This window comes from Pungitius pungitius, chromosome 3 (genome assembly GCF_949316345.1).
Source record: "Pungitius pungitius chromosome 3, fPunPun2.1, whole genome shotgun sequence".
Taxonomy (NCBI): Eukaryota; Metazoa; Chordata; class Actinopteri; order Perciformes; family Gasterosteidae; genus Pungitius; species Pungitius pungitius.
Window position 1 is genome coordinate 16,426,186 of NC_084902.1, and position 26,119 is coordinate 16,452,304.

A 26,119-nucleotide genomic window follows, 5' to 3' on the forward strand; every position below is an offset into this window, starting at 1 on the left:
TAATATTGAGTTACTCTAGCTACTTTGTTTTAGGTATTCTGCCACAAACCATGTTTTGTTTAACCGTAAGGAGTTTTATCGCCTAAAACAAAATTAATTTTTTCTTGTCCGCAAAATGTCAACGGTTTGCAGAAATGCAGTCTAATAATTATGTTAGTTAGTTTGACGGAGCTATGTTATGGTTGTGGTGCTGGACCCAAGAGCAGAACACAGCAGAAAAGATTGAACAGTCTTTATTTATAGCGAACCAGGGGTCGGAAGGCCGGAGAATATAAAGCCTGGAGCTTGATTAGTGAAATGCCTTCCAGCTGTGCCAGTCAATTGGTGGGAGGGGCACAGCCCAGACCACATCATCATCATCATCATCATGGAGTCAGTCATCTTCAAAGCCACTTATCCTTCATACAGGGTTGTGTGGGGCTGGAGTCACCCTGGATTGGTTGCTAGTCAATCGCAGGGCTGACACAGTGACACACAACATTTCACGCGGCCATTCACACACCTATAGGCAATTTAGAGTCATCATGAACCTGATCCCCCACGACACGTCTTTGGACTGTGGGAGGAAGCCGGAGTACATGGAAAGAACCCTGTTCTGATGGTGCTAACCACTACACCTCCGTGCCGCCCTGATGGGGATATGAGACTGAGAATAATGCCAGTGCAACGGATTTTGTCAACCAATAAGATTATTCAAAGTTGGAGGTTGTCCAGCTGTGAGTTGTCAATCCCGTGCAGTTTGTGTTTGTACCAACACACAGTCCAGAGAAGAGGTAGCGCTTCAGTGCGAATGCCTGTGCTGGTGTACTATGGGTGTCAGTAGTGTTCGGGAATCCATGAATTTGATTGAGCAGCTGATGTTTGTGTTTTATATTGGTGACATTTGATTACTTTGTCTCTACAAGTAGAAAAATACTGAGCAAAATACTGCGTCACCATCTGTCTCTCGTTAGGAACAGATTCAGTGGAATCGGCACGAGTGTGCAGAGCCTGTGATGTTTTTGATTGCCTTTTCTTTTAGTGCAGTGACAATCCGAATGGTTAATTGTTTCAAGTTGTTAATGAATCATTTTATTCTGGGTATTGGGGAAATGCAGAAATAATTACATTTTGAGTCTCTTCCATCTTAGGGGTCTCGCTCTCATGGGGGAAGTGAGGGACTTTTAAGTCCCTCTGCGTCGGTAGGGACTTTAGCTTAACAACCAGTTGGTTTACTACAAATCATCTGCAGGTACAGGGGGGGGGGCCTCAGTTTGTTTCAAATCAATGTGCCGGTAGGTTTTAGAGCAGTACAATTTGACATGAGATCATTCAAGCCACCTAAAAGCAGAGCAGAGCAAAGTTTATTGTTGAGGAATGCTGCAGGCGTTCGAGAGGACAGGAGAGAAACAGCCAGTGGTCTCGCCACTCAGACAGAGAGTCTAGTATGTCACAAACTTTGTTATCTCCTTCTCCCTCCCTCCTTTATCATGGTCCTGCAGTCCCGCCTTTCGCTGCCCTAATATGGGGGCATCTCTCTTCCCTTTCGGGCCAATCAGGCAGCTGTATGCATCCCTCCTGGAGATGCCATGGACTCGGGACAGGAGCAAGGCTTCAGTGAGGGGACCAACAGGCTGGCTGGTGAAAAGGGGCAAAGGGGGGGGGGGGAACATTAAAAACAAAATACCAAGAAGAACAAGCAAAGCGGAGAAGCTGAGGACAGACAGGAAGCAGATGTGTGGGAGAGGAAGTCTGAAGGAAGAGAAGAAGAGAGAGCGACAGGCTGAGATTTAAGGCTCCGCAAGTGGAGGTCTGTCACCTTTTGAAGCGCAGCAGGAGGCACGCTGAGCTCTGAGAATTAAGGTAGGCCGGATGGATGTGCTTGAATGAAGTGTCTCACGAGAAAGGCCTTTGCAGCTTTGCTGTGTGCAAAGAGGGACGCAGGTGATTAAAAAGGGGACTGATGGCTTTCATCACTTTCTGGAGTGGCAGCGCTATTTACGCATCTTCAGGATGCCATGCCTCTGTTGCTCTGGGTGCTGTGCATATACTTTTGAATCAGCCTGAGAAACTACTTTTTTTTCCTTCTCTGTTTGGAAATGTTACTCTGAGGAGCATAGGGAGCTGCTGGGCAGCCTGCAGAACACTTAACGTGGCAGCCTGCAGAGCTCACATCGCTGACATTGGGAGAGCAAAACAATAGCGCGCTGTTTAAAACCCAAAGACAGTTTTAGTAAGACAGCTGCCGCTTGTGTTTATTCCAACATGCCAGTTGCCGGTTACAAACATGAGTATTCACTCTATTATTGTGTGGCATGCCACTATGTCTCAAAGTGTATAAGAGTGTTTTGTAACGTGACCCGGGTCAAATAACGCTTAAAAGTATTCGTAGCATTTATTTAAAACTTTATGTATGCCTGGTGAGTGCCGCCCCCCAACCCACTCAACGCAGGACAACACTGCAAGGACCACAAAGTTTAGAGGAAAGCACCTGAACTCATGATAATATTGTGAATAAACTAGAAGTAGAAGTGGCCTCCTGCAGAGTGGACAGAGCTGTGTCAGTACCCGCTCATTTCAAATAACCCCTGTCTGAATGTTACACACCCGCAACAGCTGCAGTGTGATGGTCACAGGATCTGTTAAACCCCCCCCCCACACACACACACACACACACAAACATACACACGCACACACTGCAGCTCAACTGGCCGGGTATGTTTGTTGGCCTAAAGGGGTACAGGGGAGATTTAAGCAAACGTCTCAACGTTTTACAGGATGCTTTGATAAGTTGTTGTCTAGCTGTCATAGTATGGTAAGTGCCAAACAGCTCTTCACTCCAACTTGTCAGCCGAAAGCCGGTAACTGAACTCTCCTCTAATTCTGTCTGTACCGACTGTCAGCGGGATCACAGGTCCGATGCTGCAAATAAAGTCGTCGTTGTCAAACTCATGTTCCACTTTGTTGTTGTGGACACTCTGGTAGACGTACAAGTAGTATTTTGAGATGACATGTTGCAGGAAGATGTTTGGGAGGGTCGAAAGCAGCAGGTCCGATATGAGCGATGGCCTGAGAGTAGCGGCCGTCAAAACAGAAATGATGGACGATGATAGCTGTTTCCTGGCGACAGACGTTGGGTGGAGGTAGTTGCCGTTGTGGGTGTAGTTGATTTTTAGACCAGGAAGTAGGGGGAAGACTCCATCGAGCAGTTCAGGAGGGACGCCTGGAGAGGAAACGATGCTTGACGTGCACACGGGTGAACTTCCCCCAGGGTATACACAGACAAGACAGGGCAACTTTTCAGGAAGGAAGACTCCTGTAAACAAATAGCAGTTAATATCTGAGATGTAAATTCATTGAAATGAAATGTATTGAGTTGAGAAAAGTAAATCGTTGTGGTACGTTTTGTGATCCTAAAATGATCCTGTGATGTCACTCCCCATGAGCCCAATGTATCGGTCAAGAAGATCTCTGTTTCCTGTTTGTTCGGAGGCATTTCCTGTCCAGAGCCCAACGCCAGCGGGTGTGTCTGGGCTTGTCTGATGTCTCAAATGGCCAGGAGACATGTTTTGATCTATCTTACTAATCTTGTACTGTTTGGTGGACACTTTTATCTAAAGCAAGCCCTTCTTAAAAGTTGGTGTGAGCATGCACCATAGGTTCACACAAATAAACCATGAAATATTGTCCATTTCTTCCATCATGCAAACACATCCATTAAAAGTGTCAAAACATCATGTGGCCGTTTTCACATGCTGAGTAGCACTCCTCATGGTAAGTAAACTGACCTTCAGTGGATCTGACTAATGTTTAGCCTGTGGACTGTTTCTCCAGAAACATGTCTTTGTTAGCTTGAATAACACAGGCGTGACTGTAAACAGTTCAATCCTGCAGCAACTATTAAAAAGTCCCTCATAATAGCTGTTGACAGAGGGGAAATTCTTTTCAATTTCAAGGTGGAGGCTGAAACCACAGAACCTCCCCAAATAACACCACAGCTGTCTCTGGTTTAATAATAATAATAATGGGTTAATGACAGAAATAGTTTGGGTGACCTAAAGCGTTAACAATAATCTATCTTGGATACTACCTTTTGGTGTTTATGTTTCCTCCCCACTGTCAACATGTGCTTAGTATTTATTCATGCTCGAGACATGTTGATAATGATCATGATGATGAGTTAAAGGTGCTTAATTTGTACATTTTTTATTGACAAAGTCATTTCCTGCTTAAATGTTTTTCCCACCAAAAAATAAAAGCCATCTCATGAACGCATCCTTTAACTAGTTTGAGTTTGGCTCTTTTTTTTAACATTCAGCCTATATTTTCTCCGCCGGCTCTCTGGCGCCCCGTTGTCCCATGACTCCCATTCATTCACATCTGTATTTTGGATCCTGCTCCTTAAACATCATGGTCCTGTTGCATTCTTCTCTTGCAGGGAATAAATATTGTCACCCATTAAGAATGAATCCTTCCTTTGGGCTCTGTGCATGTGAATGCACATACATTCTGCATGTTTGGCAGATGAATTAATATGTATACAGTTCTAAGGAAGTGTGGAAGAAACAATTTACAATGAATTCGTTTAAGATTTAAGATTTGTGTTTTCATCCTGTCTGGTCTCTAGAAAAGAAACAGTTTTCCCTCCTCCGGTCTTGCAATTGTCCTAAAATTAGACCCAATACAGCTTGTGTTTTGTACTCAGACTGCCACCAATTGTAAAAAAAAAAAGTGTTGTGTGTGTTTATTTGTGTGTAATCTCATGTGGGTACATGAGGAGAAAACCTGGTTTATATCTGGCCTCTGCTGATAATTCCGTCCACAAATAAATCACAGTCACATCCCCAGGCGTCAACTTTTTAAAGGGTCAATAGGTGGATAGATAGATAATATGGGAGCTTACCGGTGAAACAGGGCGTGATTGTGTGGACCTTAACACACACAAGGCTTTTTATAAAAATAAATTATTATTTTCATTCTGGATAAATTGATGAAAGATTTTTTTTAAAGCATACGTTTAAAGGCTTTAACAATTTACTTTGACTTACTGGTGGTGCAAGTTATAGGACTAGGTGTCAAAGAAAATTGTTTCTGTATCCCACACCATTAAAGTTTGATGAAACCTGCAGTTTGATGAAACCAGCATTTTCATTAAGTTTCCTGTGGTGGAGATTCAGAATCTCACTTTTACATATTCTACTAGATGTGGATTGAAGCAGTCGTCAGCCGCGTGGAGGCCTGCAGATGTGTGTCTCATCTATAAAAAGACTGGGCAGAGAGGCATTTCAAATGTTCACCTCCTCCTCCCCCATTCCTCCATTCCTCCATTCCTTCACTCGTTCAGGGAGTGCCCCGTCAACCACCTGCTGCCGTCCCTCCGTCACACAGAGCTACAGTTTAAAGCTGCTGTCAGGTGCTCAAGTCCAACCCTTTGCTAATAATCCTATTCCCACTTCAACTGAAATCATCTAAAGAGACCTTTTGTTCAGATTTTTTTATATTAACTATCACTTTGATAACTAACAATGTTGCTTTTCGTGGATACAAATTTACTGAGTTGAGTTTACTGTAGGTCAGTGAAACCCATGCAGCCGGGATGATTGGCTGCCACTCTCAGGTCATTTGTACGGTTGCACCTGCTGCTGCCGCAGTGATGGAATTCTAGTCACTCAGCAGAAAGACAGTGGTTGGAAAGTCTCAACACAGCTTGTTGAACATCTCTGTTTGAACCAAATGATATAGCGATGCGTGTAGTCAGTGTCCACATGTAGAGCTTCGGGCTAGAGTCAAGGTTCACATTAAATGATTGTGTTTAAAGTGGTGAAGCGAAATTGGCGAGCCCCCCACGATGAGCTCGGGAGGAGGGACCTACCGACATATCCCACTCAGTTAGTGATCTACCAGGGGCTTTTTGATGTCTCCGTTCTCATCACTTAAGAGTGTGTCACTTTGTGTACAAAACATGTTCTATTCCATGCAGTGACCGATCCACTGACGGCCGAGCAGAATGAATGTGTGTCATGTGCTCCTGTGAGCTGCTGGACACCAGACACCTCAGACCCACCCGCCGGGGCATGACATGAATGCTGGCAATCTACACTTGGATGGGTTTTCTCCCTTATGCTCACTTAGCTGAGCTGAAGCAGTTGAAGGCAGGACTGTGAGCGATGGGAAAGTAAAACTCATAGACAGCTCAGAAAGGTTTGTGCTACATGTTTGGAATGAGAGGCAGTGGCTATTGTGTGTACCATGGGTACCACTGGTTTCCTAAAAGTAGAGACTTTGGATGGTTTGGGCTCGGGTAGCCAGTGCTCCAAGACTGTGGAAAGAATCTAAAGAGCGCTGCCCCCGATGCTCCGGCTCCACAGCCCATGTCACGATAGCCAAGGTCTAAGCAGGTCATGGACACACCTTAGGAATGCTCCTGAGTTACTGTCAGGTGATACTGTTTAGATGACATGTCAGCGGCAAACAGCGTCGTCCTGCGTTTACAGTAGAGCGTATCAAATGTCCCATCAAAGAAAAGGTATTGAAAGTGTGAAAAGGGGCATTTTAGATTGACTCCATCAATAAACGATGCAGTAGAAGTGGGGCACATCCAGAACTTTATATTTACAACCTTTTTTATTTAATTTTCTTTTAGAGGTATAACAATGATTCAATATAACAAACCATCAGAGACATTGTTTCAAAGGTAGAATCATATCGATATTAACATTTAGCTATTACAAATGAAGCACAGTAACCTGAATGCCTTCATTTTCTCTGTTTCAGACTCTGACAGAGACCAAGAGGACAGCCATGTTTTCACCCAGACCAGAGATGAAGCCGTAAGTGCACACAGACGTCTTTCTGCATGTGAAGTACACAAACCAACCGGTCCACATCCCTGAGAAGCTGAGAATCCATGTTTTATTATGTATTTATTATTATTATTTCAAATTTAGTCCAGTATTACACCTTATGCAGAGTTGTGCATTTGTTTTTTATTCATGTGTGTGTGTTTGCACAGCAATTGTGTTTTGTGATATTCACGTGATGTTTCAGGTTTAAAAATTAGGCATTTGGTTCTCCATAATGAATTTCCATTATTTAGCTCCTCATTTGCTTTGGGAAACGTGTGGTGGATAAGGGTCGGAGGTCACAGCCGCCTGGCAACAGGTGAACCTCTAAGACAGGATGTTTTTGCAAGATTTTCCAGCAAGGTTTTAAGAACCATTGGAGGAAGGAGATATGGGAGGTTGGGACATGACGAGTTTCCGCCAGATAGGAGGTTAGAGGTAAAAGGAAAGATGGAAATCCAGCAGAGAAACTGTGGAGAATGCAGTAACAATATTAGTTGGGCCCAGAATGTTAGGGGGGGCTGTAAAATAAATTCTCTGAAGCTACTTGCCGAAGTAACGAATTATCTTGTTAGTTAAAGGTTAAAACCCCATTGAATGTTTCTAAATTTGACTTATCGCCGTGTTCTCTGCGGGGCAGGTGAAAGACAAGAGGCGGTCGCCCCCCTCTAACAGATCCCCCACCGCCCAACAACGCAACCCGCACCACAGCGGCTCTGCAGACGAACAGGAGAGCCCCGAGAGAGTGGTGAGACACACTCAACCTACATGAAATAAAACACTACTCCACACACACACACACACACCAGCGAACATGCATACACATGCATGCCTCTGCAGTGATGTTAGTGTGCCCATAAAGGGGTGTAGTAGAGTGTAGGTTGAACATGTAGTAGCAGGGGAAACACGCCGGTAAGAACAGCCTAAGTCATAAGAAAACTTGTGTGCCTTTTTAAAGAAATCATTTATAATTTAGGGACTTAAAACCATTGCCCACAGGTTTTTTGATAATCCGTCAAATGATACATGCTCTCTGATGGACTACTCCCAAATGGGTTTGATAATGATTGACACCATTTAGCTGCAAATATAATGTTAACTGCATTCTAATCTTTCTCACTTTCTGGGTTATCGCCGACTGATTCCAAATTGTCAGTCTTTCTTTATTGAAAAAGTGCTTTGAGAGGCAAAGTGAGCCATTTTGGATGATGTCTAAATGTGAAGCTAAGTTAACCGGCTGCTGCCAGTAGCTATACTTTCAAATGCTACTACTTGCTTCCATTCTGGCGGTCCAAGCTCAAGTCACCCTTTAGAAAACCTCCTTTTCTAGTGGCGAGGGGCGTGACAGCTGTCTGCAATAACCTGCATTGGGACTGACATCATGACCCCTGGAGCCACCAGGCAGACCCATACAAACCGGATCACAATAGTCCAGGCTCGCTCTGCTGAGGTCATTGTCCAGCACATAAACAAGCTTTCAGTTCTCCGAGCTCAGCACGAATGCCAGTCGCAGCCTTTTCACGGGGGGAGCAGGTGAGCGCCAGCTGCTGGACTCGGGTGGGCGACAAAAAGTGTCCCAATGTGGCAGATCTGAAAGCAGCTGCAGGTGCCAAAAACATTATGACCAACAATCACTAAAAAGTTGCACGTTAGCACTTGTGAAGTTTCAACAGAAATTTCAGTGTACCTGAAAGGCAAAAGTGTAAAACATATACTAAACATTAACAGAGTTACTCCTGTTGACATATTACACCACCCTATTAATGTTTCTGTTAGTTAAATACTGCGGACACTTTAATCACATTACATGTTAAAGTTAATGATATTACAAATATCTCTGAATATTTGCGAGGCTTTTGAGAGTAACAACGCACTGTAAATTGACTATTTATTTGAATTAAGGTGTGTGTTGTGTGCAGGTGCAGAAGGAGAAGCTTCATGCAGAGCTGAAACAAGTGTTGAGTAAGAAGAGAAGTCATCTGAGAGAGTCCACCTGCCAACTGGCCCAGGCCGAGATGGACTCAGAGCCCACAGACCAAAAGACAGTAAGCAAGTCGGATGAGCGGTTCATATAAAGAAAGAAATAACTTTAGTTATTATCAGTGGTTGATGAGCATTTGGAGATAACGCACACTCAACTTGTTCATAAGGTTCACTTTTTTCCTTTTATGGTTTGGGTGGGTTCCTTCGTTCATTCAGTGGACTAAGTGGATGTAATCCAAGAACAGAGTGACCTTTCCTCAGTGACAGCTAATCAATCAATCAATTTTGTACACGGTGATAATTTTGTCATTTTTTTATTTGTTTTTTTCTGGATCAGAAGAATGTTTTAAATTCTTCACTTATAATTCAGACAAATCTTGTAATGTTTAATGTTTCACTTAAGACCGGTGAATGAACTTTTAAAATAACTAAACATGTTCTGCTGATGAGAAATGCTGACTAGAGTTTGGTTGATAAAAAATGCAATGGAATACATAATACATTTACTATAATGTTGATCTTGGGCCTGATCTTAAGTGTGTGGAGGAAGCCACTCAATCCGTGGAAATTGTGGTGGAGACGGAGGCGGAGGCCGGAGCCAGCGGCTACAGTGTGACTGGTGGAGGACAGCGAGGCATCTTTGTGAAAGACGTCCTCAGAGACTCACCAGCCGCCAAGCATCTGAGTCTACAGGAAGGTACCTATGGTCACATCCGCCTCACTTAAGTCTCCTTTTTGTTATCTTAAAACTTGTTTTCATGTAGATTTTCATTATTATTAACCTGTTGCATATTTAAATTAGTTTTGTTTCTTTTTTTGTTATCACACAGTTTTTTGCATTTAGTACATATTATAATTGCAAATTATACTAAATACTAAAGAGAAAAAATTTACAAACAGGACATTTTTTACACAAAAATACAAAAATAACAGGTGGCCTGTCATAATAATGCTTATTAATGCTTATAAAGTTAAGCAGGGAAACCTGCAGGGCAGATACTCGGTGCTTCAACATGAAAGCACACTGCCAAGAGCTCTGGTGAACTCTCGAGCTCTCGAGCTCCACCAAAACAAATCATCAATGTAGTATTGTTAGATATTAAGAATATAATATTTAGGAATACTAGTCATACCAATATTATTTGTGCACTGGGATTAACTGTATTGATAAATCCAAATAATTATAATAAAATTCTAAATAAATGTTTTTATTTGTGATTATAGTCTCAAGCTATAGTGTTTGATTGTCAGATATTTTTTTCAATTTGGTTTGATAGTTTTACTTTGGAAAGTAATGCCGGAAGAGTTTATCTAACCATGTTTGATTTGATGCTTTAATATGATGTAGTTTCTGACGAATGGGGGGAGTAAAATAAAAATCATGTGCCTCGAACCATTTCAACCGTTCATTAGCACGACGGCCAGAGCAAAAAGCTCTCATTAAAATAACGTTAAAGTAACGTCTCACCAATAACAATGATGTTACTGTTATTATTTGCTATAGTCGCACAATAAGGTGTTATAGTATTACCTGTATGTGTGCTATCAACAAATGAAGACAGTGTTGCAGTTCTTCCTTGTTACCACAGAGGGGCAGTGAACAGACAGACAGTAGCAAACATACTTTTTCCTTTGTGAGGACAATTCAACCACGGATGGTGCTCCTTGGGTACAAGTCAACACACCTATATTTAATTGACAATGACTTAATATCACAACATCAATTCCTAATCAATCTAAAAGAGTCATTTCATATTTTTACTTTCATTATACGTTTTCAGTTTTTCCTCATATTTCTTAATAATAACAATAACCGTTGCCATAGTCTTATTATATTTCAAAATGACTATAAGAAGTGTGTCTATCTACTAGATAAATAACTTTTTAATACTTTATTAAGGCAGATCTTTGTGGGTGCTACAATGGTTTTCCATTCAGTATGATTACATTCTTATAGACAGTCTCAGTTTAACCAGGATATCACCTAGTCTAGTCTTTCAGCCAGGAGACCCTTGTTTCTTTCCCGGTGTAACAACAAGAAAAAAGTGTCACTTAACTTCAATAATTAATGATAATAATAATAATAATACACAGCCTTGTGAAACTGCAGACCGTCTGAGGTCAATGTCAATAATATCTATATGATATGAATGAAGACGGGGCAAGCCAACAGTGTGCCGCTTTTCAAGATTTTTCAGCAGATATTTGTACTTGAGTAGTTATTTTAAAGATTGCGTTTACGTCAGGTTCAAAAGCAGTTTTCTGCTATCCTCTCTGGTTTTCCCTGCATGTTAATCCACAAAATAACAAAAGCTATCAAATGCATGCATTGAGGTAAAAAGGATTATATTTGAATAAAGTTAATTAGTTAACACCAGTGGTGCTTGTTATGATACATCTTAATGAATGCAGTGTTTTTGCTATCTAACTCAATACTGGATGCAGGACACTAACACACTGCCATTCTAAATATAGGGTAGCACATATTCATCAGATTTCCTTTTTTTAACTTAAATTTTTATCCCAACACCCAGTTTCAAAAATGACAGATTACAACACTGGATATGTGCATTGATAAATCTCTCTGTCTGAAGGGGACCAGCTGCTGAGTGCCAAGGTCTACTTTGAAAACGTGAAGTATGAAGATGCTCTGAAAATCCTTCAATGTGCGGAGCCCTATAAGGTCAGCTTCCAGCTGAGGAGGACCGTCCCTGAAGCAGAGGTCTACGTGGCGCCTCAAGTTCCTAGTGTGGAGATCAAAGGTCCCAAAGCCAAGATGGACAAAATGGTAATTGAAATAAAACAATTTCTACAGTATCACGTTTCTCAAGTGAATTGTGTTGGTTTAGATCAAATCACATTTTCTTTTTGTCATAATTAGACTTTAATTAGTCAATACCTTATTAAAAGTCAAAGTACTTTTACTTTTAGAGGTGTTTTTTCAACTTGCAAACTAAACTTACTAAATTCCATTGCTTATACTTAATATAAACATTTAGTCCAACAGTTAAGAGTTTTCAGTTATTAATTTGATTAAACATCATCAAGACAGCACATAACAGCTAGCAACATAATAACTATTCAGGCCTTTGACTGACCCTCTTGTCATTCATGTGGATTTCAGAGTCTGAAGGGCAGCAAGCCATTCAAGGCCAAGAAGATGAGAGGTGGTCGTTTTGGTCTGAAGAGACTGAAGGAGAACCGCAGAGAGGAGCTGGTGGTAGAGGGAACGCCCTCCAGGCTGGAGATGAGTGACGTAGATGTGGAGTTTTTTCTGCCCAAATTCAAACAAAGGAAGAACGCGAAGGTTGAAGGAGAAGGAGCAGTAGCGCTAGGAAGAGCAGCCGACTTGGGGAAGGCAAAGAGGAGGATCAGGTTGGCCTTGTTTGAATCCGTTTTGTGTTTACTTACTGTTTGTTTTGTGCTTAACGTTAAAATATTCACAATTATTATGTGTGTGATGGTTATGGGAAGAATACAACTGTAAAGAATACTGTAATAGCATACTATTACTATCTGATTTTTAAAGATTATTATCTGAAACGTTTTTTTGTCTTTTATAAAGAATTCTTTTGAATTTTTGAATAATTCATTTATTTTTGTCATTATTTATTTCTTAATCACTGCCTTGTTTCTTTACATGCTCCTCTCAGGTTTCCCCATATTAAAACAAAGGGATACAAAGGAGAAGACACAGGAGGAATAGTGGACACAGGACGACACAAGGGGGGGGTGAATATCTCTCCACCTGAGACAACTGGAGCTAAATTGAAAACCAAAGGAAAAGGACACGGATTTGGAATCACGTTTCCAAAGAACAAACACACAAAGCAAGGCTCTGGGTTGGAAACTGGATCAGTAGAGCTGAACCCTCCAGGTTTGAACACCCAGCTACCATCAGTGGAGTTCAGTCTGTCTGGTAATAAAAACCCGGACATAGAAAAGGGGGGGGTTCAGATTAATGTACCTGATGTGGAGTTTTCACTCCCTGCAGGAAAATCTGATGCATCTGTGCCCTCTGTGAAGGGAAAGGCAGAAATCAAAGCTCATAAAATCAACATCAGTGGAGGAGCTGATACATCTATGGGAACAATGGATGTAGACGCAGGCAAAGGAGATGCAAAGTTAAGAATGCCAAAGTTGAAACTGCCCAAAGTTAGACTGTCACGCCATTCTGATGAGATAGATGGTGACATCAAGATAAAAAACAAAGGAATAAAACTGCCTCAGGCTGACATAACGCCTCCAAAAGTAACAATTAAAGGGAGGGGGGAGATTGATCTCCCTGAGGCAAATATCCCTAATCTCGATCCCTCAGAAAAAGCATCTATTCAAATGCCCTGTGTTGATATTTCTTTACAAAAAGTGACGAGAAAGTCGGACGTGGATGTCTCACTCCCAGAGCTTGAAGGAGCTGTGAAAACAGCAATCAAAACATCTGTGGACATCTCTGTGCCAGATGTTGGTTTGGAAATGGACACTAGACAGCGAATTCCTGATGAGGTGGAGGGGACTTTCAAAGGCCCTAAAATCTCGCTGCCGAAGGTCGATATCTCATTGCCCCACATCGGATCATCTAAAGTCGATATTGAAGGTCCAGAAGGAGGAAGGAAATTCCATCTGCCTTCTGTAGACATCTCTCTTCCAAAGGTGAAACCAGAAGGTGGTGATGTAGATATGGATTATTATGTTGGTGGAGATGGGAAGTTCAAAATGCCTGAGTTCGACACATCTCTTCCGAAGGTTCGGTCACCAGAAGTTGAAGTTAATATGAAAAGAGAAGGCTTCAAGTTACCCAAAGTAGACCTGACGCTTCCCAAAGGCAAGACTGAAACACCTGAATTTGAAGGAGAAAAGTTTCAGTCACCATCATTTGACATTTCCCTCCATAGAAAGAAGGCAGGAGAGATGGAAGTTGACATTGAAGGCCCTGAAGAAAAAGGTGGCAAATTGGGAATGCCCACACTTCAGATGCCATCTCTTGATATATCACTGCCCAAAAGAAAGATGGAGGGTGACATTGAAATAGAAGGTTCATCTGTGGGGAATGGGAAATTCAAGATGCCCTCACTCGACATCAAACTACCTCAGATGGGGACATCTGGGCCAAAGGTTGACTTACAACGACAAGAGCTTCAAGGAGGGAAGATTGAGCTGCCGTCAGTAGATATTTCTCTACCAAAATATAAATCTAAGGGTGAGGCTGACTTTGAAGGACAGGGTGGCAAGTATAAAATGCCTTCACATGATATATCTCTTCCAAAAATGAAGTTGCCTGAGGGAGAGGTTGTTTTGGAGGGACCGGAAATCAAAGGGGGGAAGATCAAGGTGCCTAATGTTGATATCTCTGTTCCCAGAGGAAACGCCAAGGCCGATTTGAACATTGATGGCAGTGAATCAAAAGGAAATAAATTTAACATGCCATCTTCAGACATTTCTCTCCCAAAAATGAAACTACCTCAAGGAGATGTGAAGCTACAACACCCTGAACTTCCAAATGTTGACATTTCACGCCCCAAGGCAAACATAGAGGGCAACGTAGAGCTGGAAGGCAGTGTTGGTAGCAGTGCCAGGTTCAAGATGCCAACTCCTGACATCTCAGTCCTAAAGATTAAAACCAATCAGGGAGAGATGGACATCGAAAGACCTGAAGTCAAAAGTGGAGCAAAGTTCAACATACCATCGGTTGACATGTTTCTTCCTGCTATTAAATCACCACAGGGTGAGGTCAAGATTAAAGATCTTGGAGTCAAAGAGGGAAAGTTACAGATGCCTTCTTGCGATGTGTCGCAACCAAAAATCAAATCAATTGGGGGTAACATGAATATTGAAGCTGAACTGCCAACAATTGAGATCTCTCTTCCTAAAGGAAAAGCAGAGGGTAAGATGGACATTGAGGGACCCACAGGAAAAGGAGGGAAGTTTAAGATGCCTACATTTGATGTATCGCTTCCAAAGATGAAGATGCCTGAAGGAAATATTGGCCCTGAGGGACCCTCAATTGATATCTCTCTCCCAAAAGCAAAAGTAGAGGGTGAGTTGGAAACTACAGGTATAGGGGGTCATTTTCATATGCCCTCAATTGATCTCTCTCTCCCTAAAATGAAATCAAAGCGAGGTGACATGAACATTGAGGGACCTGAAATCAAACGTGTGGAAATGAAAATGCCGAGTATTGACGTCTCAGGTCCTCAAGGGACATTAGAGGGTGATATCAGTTTTGAAGGGAAAGAAGGCAAATTTAACCTGCCGTCTGTAGACACTGCGCTCCCTGCCATAAATTTCCCTGAAGGGGGTGGAAGTTTTCCAGGGCCAAAAGTTAAAGGTCTGAAATTTGAAATGCCAAAAGTAGACCTCTCACTTCCCAAAGGAAAAGCACATGGAAACATTGATATTGACATTCACTCAGGAAACGATGGGAATATTGAAACACCCTCATTTGAGATTGGACTTCCTAAAGGAAAAGGAATCGTTCCTGAATTTAAAGGAGAAAAAATCCACATGCCAGACATTGATCTGTCACTCCCTAAAGGAAAAGCTGACCTCAGTGTTGAGGGTCCTGAGGTAAAGGGTGTCCAATTGGGTAAGGGGGGCAAGTTTCACATGCCCTCAGTTGACATCTCTCTTCCTAAAATCAAAGTCAAGGGATTTGATGTTAATGTTCAACAACCTGAAGTCAAAGGAAACGTTTCACTCCCTAAAAACAAGTCTCCAGAAGTAGAAATCAGCCTTCATGGTCCTGATCTTAAAGGAGAGAAGTTACATGTTCAAACTGTTGACATTTCCCTCCCCAAAGGAGAAGTTTACGGTGACCATAATGTTGAGTGTCCTGAGGCTAAGGGGGGTAAATTTATAATACCTAAATTAGACGTGTCTTTGCCAAAAGTGTGTCTTCCAGAAGGTGATGTGAAAATAAAAGGGGCTGACCTTAAGGGAGGAAAATTCAACACACCAGAAATTGACCTGTCACTTCTTAAAGGAAAGGCTAACCTCAGTGCTGGAGGTCCGGAAGTAAAAGGAGGAAAATTCAACATGCCCAAATTTGATGTTTCACTTCCAAAAATGAACCTGCCAGAGGGCAATGCTGAAATGCCAACTATTGATATTTCACTCCCAAAAGGAAAAGTAAGGGGAGACATTGACTTTGAGGGACAGGGGGGTGAAGGAGACAAGTTTCACATTCCCTCGGTTGATATCTCTCTTCCTAAAATGAAAGCCAAAGGAATTGACGTTGATATTGAAGGACCTGAACTTAAAGGTGACGCATCATTCCCTGAAGGAAACGTTGCAGGTTACCTCGATGTCGAGGGGCTTGAGTTTAAGGGGGGTGAATATAAAATGCCAAAAGTTGATGTATCATTGCCTGAAGTGAGTCTCTCACAGGGAGATGTCAAACTTAAAAGCCCAGACATTAAGGGAGGGAAGATTGAGATGCCAGACATTGATATTTCACTCCCCAAAGGAAAACCAGTAGGGAAAATAGACATTGAAGGACATGCTGGAAAAAGGAGAAAGTTCCATATGCCCTCTGTTGATATATTATTTCCTAAAATGAAAGCTAAGGGTCTAGACATAAATATTGAAGGCCCTGGTGTTAAAGGTGGAAAACTAAACAAGCCAACACTTGATGTTTCTCTTCCCAAAATGAAATCTCCCAATATAGACATCAGCCTTGAGGGTCCTGATTTCAAAGGGGGAAAGGACATCCCAATCATTGACATTTCACTTCCTAAAGCAAAAGTTGAGAAAGAAAGAAATGTTGATGACCCTGAGTTGAGAGAAGGGAAATTCAAAATACCAAAATGTTCTTTACCGAAAGTGAGTCTCCCAAACATTGATGCTAGAGTGGAAAGACCGGATATGAAAGGAAAAATTGAAATGTCAAATATTGAAATGTCACTTCCAAAAGGAAATTCAGATGTGAATATCAATATTGACGGCCACAGTGGTAAAGCAGGCAAGTTTCACATGCCCTCAATGGATATCTCAATTCCCAAAATCAAAACAAAAGTAATTGATGTTGATATTCAAGTGCCCGATGTCAAAGGTGACATTGCACTCCCTAATATTAAGTCTCTAAGTCCTGAAGGTCCTGATGTTAAATGTGGAACGTTTAACTTGCCAACTTTTGATATGTCACTCCCCAAAGGACAAGTTGAAGGTGACATTGATGTTGAGTGTCCTGGGTTGAAGGGGGGTCAATTTAAAATGCCCGAAATTGATGTGTCTTTACCAAATGTGAGTTTCCCAGAAGTAGATGTCACAACAAAATGCCTAGATATCAAGGGAGGAAAAATCTACAAACCGGACATTGACCTGTCACTCCACAAAGGAAAGGCTGACCTCAGTATTGAGGGTTCTAAAGTAAAAGGAGGAAAATTCGACATGGCCAAATTCAACATTTCACCTCCAAAGATGAATCTGCCTGAGGGCCATGTGGAAATACCAACAGTTGATATTTCAGTCCCAAAAGGAAAAGTAAAGGAAAATATTGACATTGAAGGCCATGCTGGAAAGGGGGGAAAGTTCCATATGCCATCTGTTGATATCTCTCTTCCAAAAATAAAAGCAAAAGGACTTGATATATATACCAAATATCAACCAAAGGGAGGAAAAATCAACATGCCAGACATTGATCTCTCACTCCCCAAAGAGGTAAAAGGAGGTGAATTCAAAATACCAAAGTTTGATAATTCACTTCCAAAGATAAACCTGCCAGAAGGCAACATCAAAGTGGAGGGACCACAGATAAAGGGAGGAGAGATTGCATTGCCAAATCTTGACATTTCAATGCCAGTGGGAAAAGTGGATGAACATATCAACATTGAAGGGCCATCTGGAAAGGGAAAGTTTGAAATGCCAAAAGTGGACCTATCTGGTACAAAAGGTGGTGGGATCCAAATGCCAAGTCTTGACATTAATCTCCCCAAATTCAACATTGACCTTAGCCTTTCTTCTGGGATGAAAGACAAAAGTCTTAAAGTGGACACAAGAGGGCCTGAAGCATCAGAAGGTGCAGGCATTGAGACAGGTGATGTTGATGGGGCAAGTGCCTCCCTCAAACTTCCTACTGTCAAACTACCGACAGTGGACATCTCAGCTCCAGTGGATCTAGAATTTGGTCTCACAAAACCTAAGTCTGACGATGTGAAAGTGGAGCTTCTTAAAGCAGAGGGAGGCAGGCCTTCTTCTGGGGTCAGTTTTGATATACCTGATGTCTCTCTTAAAGTCCCCAGTTTCTCTCTTCCCAGGTTTGGTGGAAAGTCTAAAAGTGGAGATTTGAAAATAACTGGACCTAAGGAGGTTTTCCTCAACCAGCCACATGTGGAAGGAGATATCAGGGCGCCATCAGTAGAGTTTGATGGGAACGTAAAAGTGAAAAAGACTCAAATCAAAATGCCTTCATTTGGTGTATCTAAAAAGCATGCAGATATATCTGCATCTTGTCCTGATATGGATGCCAATGTGAAAAAGGGTGAATTTGGCATTTCTAAACCGGAAATCAGTGTTGAGTGCGCACACAAAAAATCTAAATACAAAGTGAAATTCCCCAAGTTTAAAATATCACCACCAAAAGGTCAACACATGGAGGGACAGGTAGATTCTAAACTGGAGTCAGAAGGTAAGGGTGGCTTTCATGTCCCAGATGTCTCCATGAAACTACCAAAGGTCTCCATGCCAGGGTTTGGCTCAAAAGAAAAGAATGTAGGAAAGCCAAGTGGTTACCTTGAGTCCAAAACTGAGATTAAGATACCATCTATTGAGCTGTCCCTGCCAGCAACAAGACAAATAGAGACTGAAGTTCTTCTCCCCAAAGCGGAGGTTGATGTCTCAGAGGCTGATATTACTAGTTATGAGGGAAATCTAACAATTCCCAAAATGCCATCTATTGACGTTTCCATTCCAAAAATAGACCTGGATGTGTCATTGCCAAGGGTTAAGCATCAGAAAAAGGTTGATGGAGTAGGAGGCACTTTCAAGATGCCAGATATCAAGATGCCTGATCTTGACTTGTCCCTTCCTAAAGGAAAATCAGCAAACATTGAAGGTCACGTATCACGGCCCAAAGGAGATTTCAAAAGTCCAGATGTGGGAGATACAGAGAAACTATTTGAAATGCCTGACATGATGCCAGGTGTTGACATATCTCTGCCAAGAAGAAAGACAGAGGGCAGAGAGATAGAGGTCAAAGGAGAAGGTGGAAAATTTAGGATGCCGCATCTCAACATGCCCACTGTTGATATTTCACTTCCCAAAGGAAAGATTGGAGGTCCAGATGTTGAAATTGAAGGAGGTACTGGAGGGATATTCAAAATACCTTACATGAAAATGCCCAACATTGATATATCTCTACCGAAAGGAAAGGTCAATAGTCCAGATTTTGAGATGGAGGAAGGTACCGGAGGTAAGTTGAAAATGCCTCACATGAAAATGCCCAACATTGATATATCTCTACCGAAAGGAAAGGTCGATAGTCCAGATTTTGAGATGGAGGAAGGTACCGGAGGTAAATTGAAAATGCCTCACATGAAAATGCCCAACATTGATATATCTCTACCGAAAGGAAAGGTCGATAGTCCAGATTTTGAGATGGAGGAAGGTACCGGAGGTAAGTTGAAAATGCCTCACATGAAAATGCCCAACATTGATATATCTCTACCGAAAGGAAAGGTCGATAGTCCAGATTTTGAGATGGAGGAAGGTACCGGAGGTAAATTGAAAATGCCTCACATGAAAATGCCCAACATTGATATATCTCTACCGAAAGGAAAGGTCGATAGTCCAGATTTTGAGATGGAGGAAGGTACCGGAGGTAAATTGAAAATGCCTCACATGAAAATGCCCAACATTGATATATCTCTACCGAAAGGAAAGGTCAATAGTCCAGATTTTGAGATGGAGGAAGGTACCGGAGGTAAATTGAAAATGCCTCACATGAAAATGCCCAACATTGATATATCTCTACCGAAAGGAAAGGTCAATAGTCCAGATTTTGAGATGGAGGAAGGTACCGGAGGTAAATTGAAAATGCCTCACATGAAAATGCCCAACATCGATATTTCTCTGCCAAAAGGGAAGATTGAAGGCCCAGATGTAGAAATGGAGGGAGGTACCGGAAGGGAATTCAAAATGCCTCGTATGAAAATGCCCAACATCGATATATCTCTGCCCAAAGGGAAGATTCAAGGTCCAGATGTAGAAATGGAAGGAGGTACCGGAGGGGAATTCAAAATGCCTCACATGAAAATGCCCAACATCGATATTTCTCTGCCCAAAGGGAAGATTGAAGGTCCAGATGTAGAAATGCAGGGAGGTACCGGAAGGGAATTCAAAATGCCTCGTATGAAAATGCCCAACATCGATATTTCTCTGCCCAAAGGGAAGATTGAAGGTCCAGATGTAGAAATGGAGGGAGGTACCGGAGGGGAATTCAAAATGCCTCGTATGAAAATGCCCAACATCGATATTTCTCTGCCAAAAGGGAAGATTCAAGGTCCAGATGTAGAAATGAAGGGAGGTACCGGAGGGGAATTCAAAATGCCTCGGATGAAAATGCCCAACATCGATATTTCTCTGCCCAAAGGGAAGATTGAAGGTCCAGATGTAGAAATGGAAGGAGGTACCGGAGGGGAATTCAAAATGCCTCGTATGAAAATGCCCAACATTGATATTTCTCTGCCAAAAGGGAAGATTGAAGGTCCAGATGTAGAAATGGAGAGAGGTACCGGAGGGGAATTCAAAATGCCTCGTATGAAAATGCCCAACATTGATATTTCTCTGCCCAAAGGGAAGATTCAAGGTCCAGATGTAGAAATGGAGGGAGGTACCAAAAATTTCAAAATGCCAGATGTTGACATGAAGCTACCAAGAGGAAAACTTGAAGGTCCAGGAATAGAAATCAAAGGAGAAGGTGGAAAATTTAAGATGCCACATCTCAACATGCCTTCTGTTGATATTTCACTTCCCAAAGGAAAGATTGAAGGTCCCAGTGTAGAAATGGAGGGAGGTGCCGGAAGGAAATTTAAAATGCCTCATATGAAAAAAACAAATGTGGACATCAACCTGCCAGGAGGAAAGACTGAGGGTCCACAGATGGAGATTGAGGGAGGAGGTGGAAAATTCAAGATGCCAAATATTAACATGCCTTCTTTTGATATTTCGCTTCCCAAAGGAAAGATTGAAGGTCCAGATGTTGAAATAGAGGGAGGGGGGACATTAAAAATGCCTCACATGAAAATGCCCAACGTTGATATCTCTCTCCCCAAAGGAAAGATTGAAGGCCCAGATGTTGAAATGGAGGGAGGTGCCACAAGAAAAATTAAAATGCCAGATGTTGACATGGAGCTACCAAAAGGAAAGGTTGAGGGTCCAGCAATAGAAATCAAAGGAGAAGGTGGAAAATTCAACATGCCACATTTCAACATCCCTTCTGTTGATATTTCCCTTTCCAAAGGAAAGATTGAAGGTCCCAGTGTAGAAATGGAGGGAGGTGCCGGAAGGAAAATTAAAATGCCTCATATGAAAATACCAAATGTGGAAATCAACCTGCCAAGAGGAAAGACTGAGGGTCCACAGATGGAAATTGAAGGAGAAGGTGGAAAATTCAAGATGCCAAATCTTAACATGCCTTCTTTTGATATTTCTCTCCCCAAAGGAAAGATTGAAGGCCCAGATGTTGAAATGGAGGGAGGTAACAGTGGAAAATTTGAAACGTCCCATATGAAAATACCAGATGTTGACATTTCTTTGCCCAAAGGAAAGATTGATGGTCCAGATGTCGAAATGAAGGGAGGTAATGGGGGAAAGTTCAAAATGCCTCATTGGAAAATGCCAGATTTTGACATCTCTCTGCCTAAAGGAAAACTTGGGAGTCCAGACCTTGAAATTGAGGGAGGTGTATCTAAAATGCCACAGATGACAACACCCTCAGTCGAGCTTTCACTGCCAAAAGGAAAACCTGAAGTTCCCAAAATCGAACTGAAGGTTGACGGTGGAAAGTTCAAGATGCCAAAATTGGACATATCTCTTTCTAAAGGAAAAACCTCAATCAAAGGTCCCGAGGTTGAGACTAAGGCAGATGGGGGACAGTTCAAAGGTCCACATGTTAAACTTCCTAAGGGAAGTATATCAGCAGAGATAAATATACCAACCATTGAGGCAGGAGAGACAATAAAAGGGCCACAAGTCACATTGCCAAATTTGGACATCGATTTGACACAAAGTATTCCTAAACAAGACACAGAGGCACATGGGGAAGCTCTTCTGCATGTTGAGGGAGAGTGCAAAGGTCCAAAAATTAAATTGCCAACAAAATGTATCAAAGGCCCAAAAGGAGACATGGAGCTTGATATGGGACTTCATAGAGGAGAGGGCAAAAGGGACAGGAAAAAAGTTGAACTACCTGACTTGGATCTCAACACAGCGGGAACCAGCAGCAAAGTAAAGGGGCCAAAAGTCAAAGGAACCAAATTCAGGATTGGGATGCCAAAGAAGAAAACTGGCAGAGAGGTAACAGGAGAAGCAACAATTTGCAAAAACTGTGGCAAAGAGGAGTTAGGTGGTCAGCTCAAACACAAATGCACGGATAAAGAAAGGTTTGAGTACAAAGTTGATGTTGAATCCCACAATGGACATGAAGAGAATAAAGATCGTATTAACATACCACAGACGAAGGTTACATTACAAAGCGTTAGTTTGACAGCGAAACAAGCGTCAGCTGATTTAGGGACAGAAGGAGATTGTGGTCCCTTGTCATCCGAAGCACAAATCAAAGTCCCCAGGATTCCAGACATAGAGTTTGATATCAGTACATCACAAGATGAAGATGAGGACCAAAGAGAACATGGCAAGAAAATCAAGACCCCTAAATTACCCTCCATCTCTTATCCTGAGGGAAGAATTAATATCCATGAGCAAGATATCCAGTATGATTGCCCAAAAATGCCCAAAGTGAAAAAAGCTGTCTTTGTCTTATTGAATCCTTCACAAGCGGATGGGTCCGCTGCATCCACAAGGCTCCTGGAAGAGGATACAACAGTTGAGGCTGAAAAACAGGACGTCAATGTGAAGAAGCCCAAAATGAAGCAAAGTAAAGATAAAGCTGTCGTGTCTTTTTCTCCTTGCAAATCAGGATTGTCTGATGTCAATCTAAAAGACGATGGTTCAGGTTCAAGTCCTCACATGAGCTCTGAGGACAATAAAGGGAAATTCAGTGGCAAAATCAAACTTCCAAAGGTGGAGTTAACCTCTCCGTACGGTAAGACGGCAACAGAAGAGGCGGACTCAGAAATTAGTTTCAAACTCAAAAAGGATTTGTCGCCGGGAGAAGTGGAAGATACAAAGGAGCTTAAAGTAATATCAGGCAAGATGGACTTTGCTGGTTTTAGCAAAGTTCTCTCGAAGGATGTGGTTTCATCTCCGGCAAGAACAGATATGCTTGACAGGGACAGCTCAGAATCTCCAACTAGTTCCACCATGGAGTTTAGCTCAACAAAGGTGAAGAGTTGGAGTGGGGTTGAGAGCCAAAGCTGGGAGTCTGAAGAAAGAGGGTCGTCCCCCTGGTTCAAGGTCCCTAAGTTCACGCTGAAGCCACACTCTACAGGTAAGAATAAAGGAAAAACTCATACAAGTCATTTGAAAACAGCGCTTTTTGCATGATAAACTCAGTCTTTCTTTCTTTCTTTCACCATTTAAAGAGTAACTACATATTCAGATGTTAGCTAAATTATAGGACTGTCGATTTGATGAAACACACGCTCACTATGCTGTAACAAGCTAGCTAAATTAGGCTAAATAGGCTTAGACATGTGGGTGAAGTTACTCTTTAATCACCTGTTGTCCAATTGCATTGTGGGAGGTTTCGGACTCAGATTAAAGTCTTAATATATTAGCAGTTGCTGCATTGATTTGAGCTGCTCTATTTGTCTTATTTGTTTTTTTCCACAAAACCTTAAGTGATATATTGAACCAGAGAAGGAATGATTGCAGATATTGTCCAGAATTATTAATAACTATGTATAATCTTTGTATGTGTGTTTTATACGGACTATTTTTAAACTATTTTAATACAATATGCACTTCATTATGCATCAGACATATCTATAATGTCATGCATATTGGCCAGTGTTTTGCTTTTGTTTATTTTATAAATGATTAATCTACAATTTCCTGTTTTGTCTCTGCTGAAACAAGACTAATTGTCTTTTCCTTCTTGATTCCTCTCTTCTACTTGACTTGATTTTCCGTTTCATCCGGTTGAAGGCTTCCTCCAAATAACCTCAGAGGGTTCACCTCAGGCCCAGCGGAAGGGGAAGGGGGAGGTTGGAGGTGAGGCGGACGTCTTGGGGTCTTTCTGCCTCCACACCTCAGGGCACGATGTAACCTCCCAGGAAATGTCAGAAGAGCACAGAGTCTCCTCCGCTGAGGAGGGAACTGTTACCATGGTCACCAAGACCACCAGAATCACCCGGCACGTGGTTACATCCGAAACGCAAGGAGGGGAATCTTCTGCAACCACGACAACAACTCACCAGGTGTCAGACTTCAAGTTCTGAGGATGCTGTAATGATATCTTAAATGTTTTGTGATTTTCTTGTTTTCTTTGGTAAGGTTGCAGTGTTCTTGTATGCTCGGCCTGCAACGTGGTAAACCGTGATGAAGTAAAAGTCTTTCATTTATTTTTGAATTACCCTAACCGTGAATGTATTGAAAAATCATGAAATTAGGTCAATCAGCAATATTGTCATTAATAAAGCAACAGAGTAATATATGCTTCCTTTTTGCATTTTAAATGTGATATTATTTTTTTCTGTTCTTTGAGTTTAGTCCTAATTATTCATCAGACTTTGTTTGGTTTGAAAGTTTGAACTCTGAATGTAAACATGTTATTGTTATTTGTGTGTTCAAAATGCAATCAAATTAGTCTTTTACTCACATTAGCATCATGGATTTGACCTTGATTAATTCAAGATAATACATTTTGAACCACTACAGTATAGGCCAGAGTAAAATGTATGTAAATACAACTATGTTATGGCTTTTTTGAAGCAGTCACAATTTGATCGGCAATGTAACTATTTTCATATTCCCCATTCAGGAAAAGAAATTTCTGATCCTATACTGTGTGTCTTGGAAGAAAAGTGTGAGCTTTTTGAGATTACAGATTATTATTCTTTACTGCCATAGTTTTATATTTTAAGCATTTAGCTGGTGCTGTTACCCAGAGATAGTCGCAGTGAGTGGGCAGGACACCCTGGACTCATTTTCTGCAGAGGGGATCAAATTTGTGACCGTCTGGTTACAGTTTGCTCTCCATCATTTACTGTAGGCCACCATGCTGCTAGTCGTTTTGATATAAATGTTTTTACTGTAAACTACTAGAAAAAGGTGTTTTTTCAACTCTGACACTCAATTTATGGATTCAGAGTCACTGTTGAACACTTCAACAATAGGTGAGAAGAGTTTTTAAAAGTGTAAACATTTTTCTCTTAAAACAAATAAACCTTACTGTCAAGCTGTTTCAATGACCCGCTGGCTACGGACCGGTGGGCCTCGATGTGTTACAAAGGCTTTCACAAAACAAAATATGTCCTCTAAAGACTGACCGTCAGAGCAAGAGGACCACCAAAACCTGCACTCTTTGTTTCCGCCTTCCGTATGCTAGGTTTCATTCATACACACGGGTCACCAGTGAGCTTTGATATAAAGTCTTCAATAATTTGACATTATTCAGTTTATTTTTGTATGCATATTATTGAATATACTAAACAACAGTTCAATGTTAAAATGTGAGGTTAATAAAAGTAGAAATTGCTTTACATTAGCGGGGGAACGCCTTGTGCGTACTTATAGATTATATTGTCTCTACATTGAGATCCTTAAGTTTCATTCCCAAATGCAGGACAAAAAAACATTAAACGTTATTGTTAAATTACCGGAATGAACAAATTTCACAGGATAAAACCATCTGATTATTAAAATAGGGGAATTACTTTTTAAGTCAATGTAAGGCATTTAATAAGGAGCACTTCATTTTGCTTACTCTACTTGGTTCGTATAAAGGATAAAATGGTGTGATATCATTCAAGACACCTGCCAAATTGGCTCCAATACTTTTTTACATTAACACCATGCCAGTATATCCTTGTGACAAACAATAGATTTTTAAAAAGCAATAGCAGTAACGTGTCACGGTCACATGGACTGAGCAGTATCGATGTGTTGAGATTTTAACCTCTCTGGTTTAATAAAGTCTTTGAATTTCTTTTAGATTATCAGTTTCAGTGAAAAGGGTTTTTGTCAAAGCTGCGTCAATA

At 41.5% G+C, this 26,119-nt stretch overlaps 1 protein-coding gene across 1 annotated transcript; it reads left to right on the forward strand.

The window, feature by feature from the left end:
- Window positions 1-1,339: 1,339 nt before the first annotated feature.
- Window positions 1,340-25,322, forward strand: prx (periaxin). Its single transcript, XM_037461849.2, has 9 exons — window positions 1,340-1,842; window positions 6,754-6,809; window positions 7,462-7,569; window positions 8,741-8,866; window positions 9,342-9,501; window positions 11,399-11,592; window positions 11,929-12,179; window positions 12,458-23,406; window positions 24,066-25,322. Exons 4-9 carry the CDS (start codon window positions 8,837-8,839, stop codon window positions 24,356-24,358), a joined length of 11,877 nt encoding a protein of 3,958 aa, XP_037317746.2. The 5' UTR covers window positions 1,340-1,842; window positions 6,754-6,809; window positions 7,462-7,569; window positions 8,741-8,836; the 3' UTR covers window positions 24,359-25,322.
- Window positions 25,323-26,119: the final 797 nt, after the last annotated feature.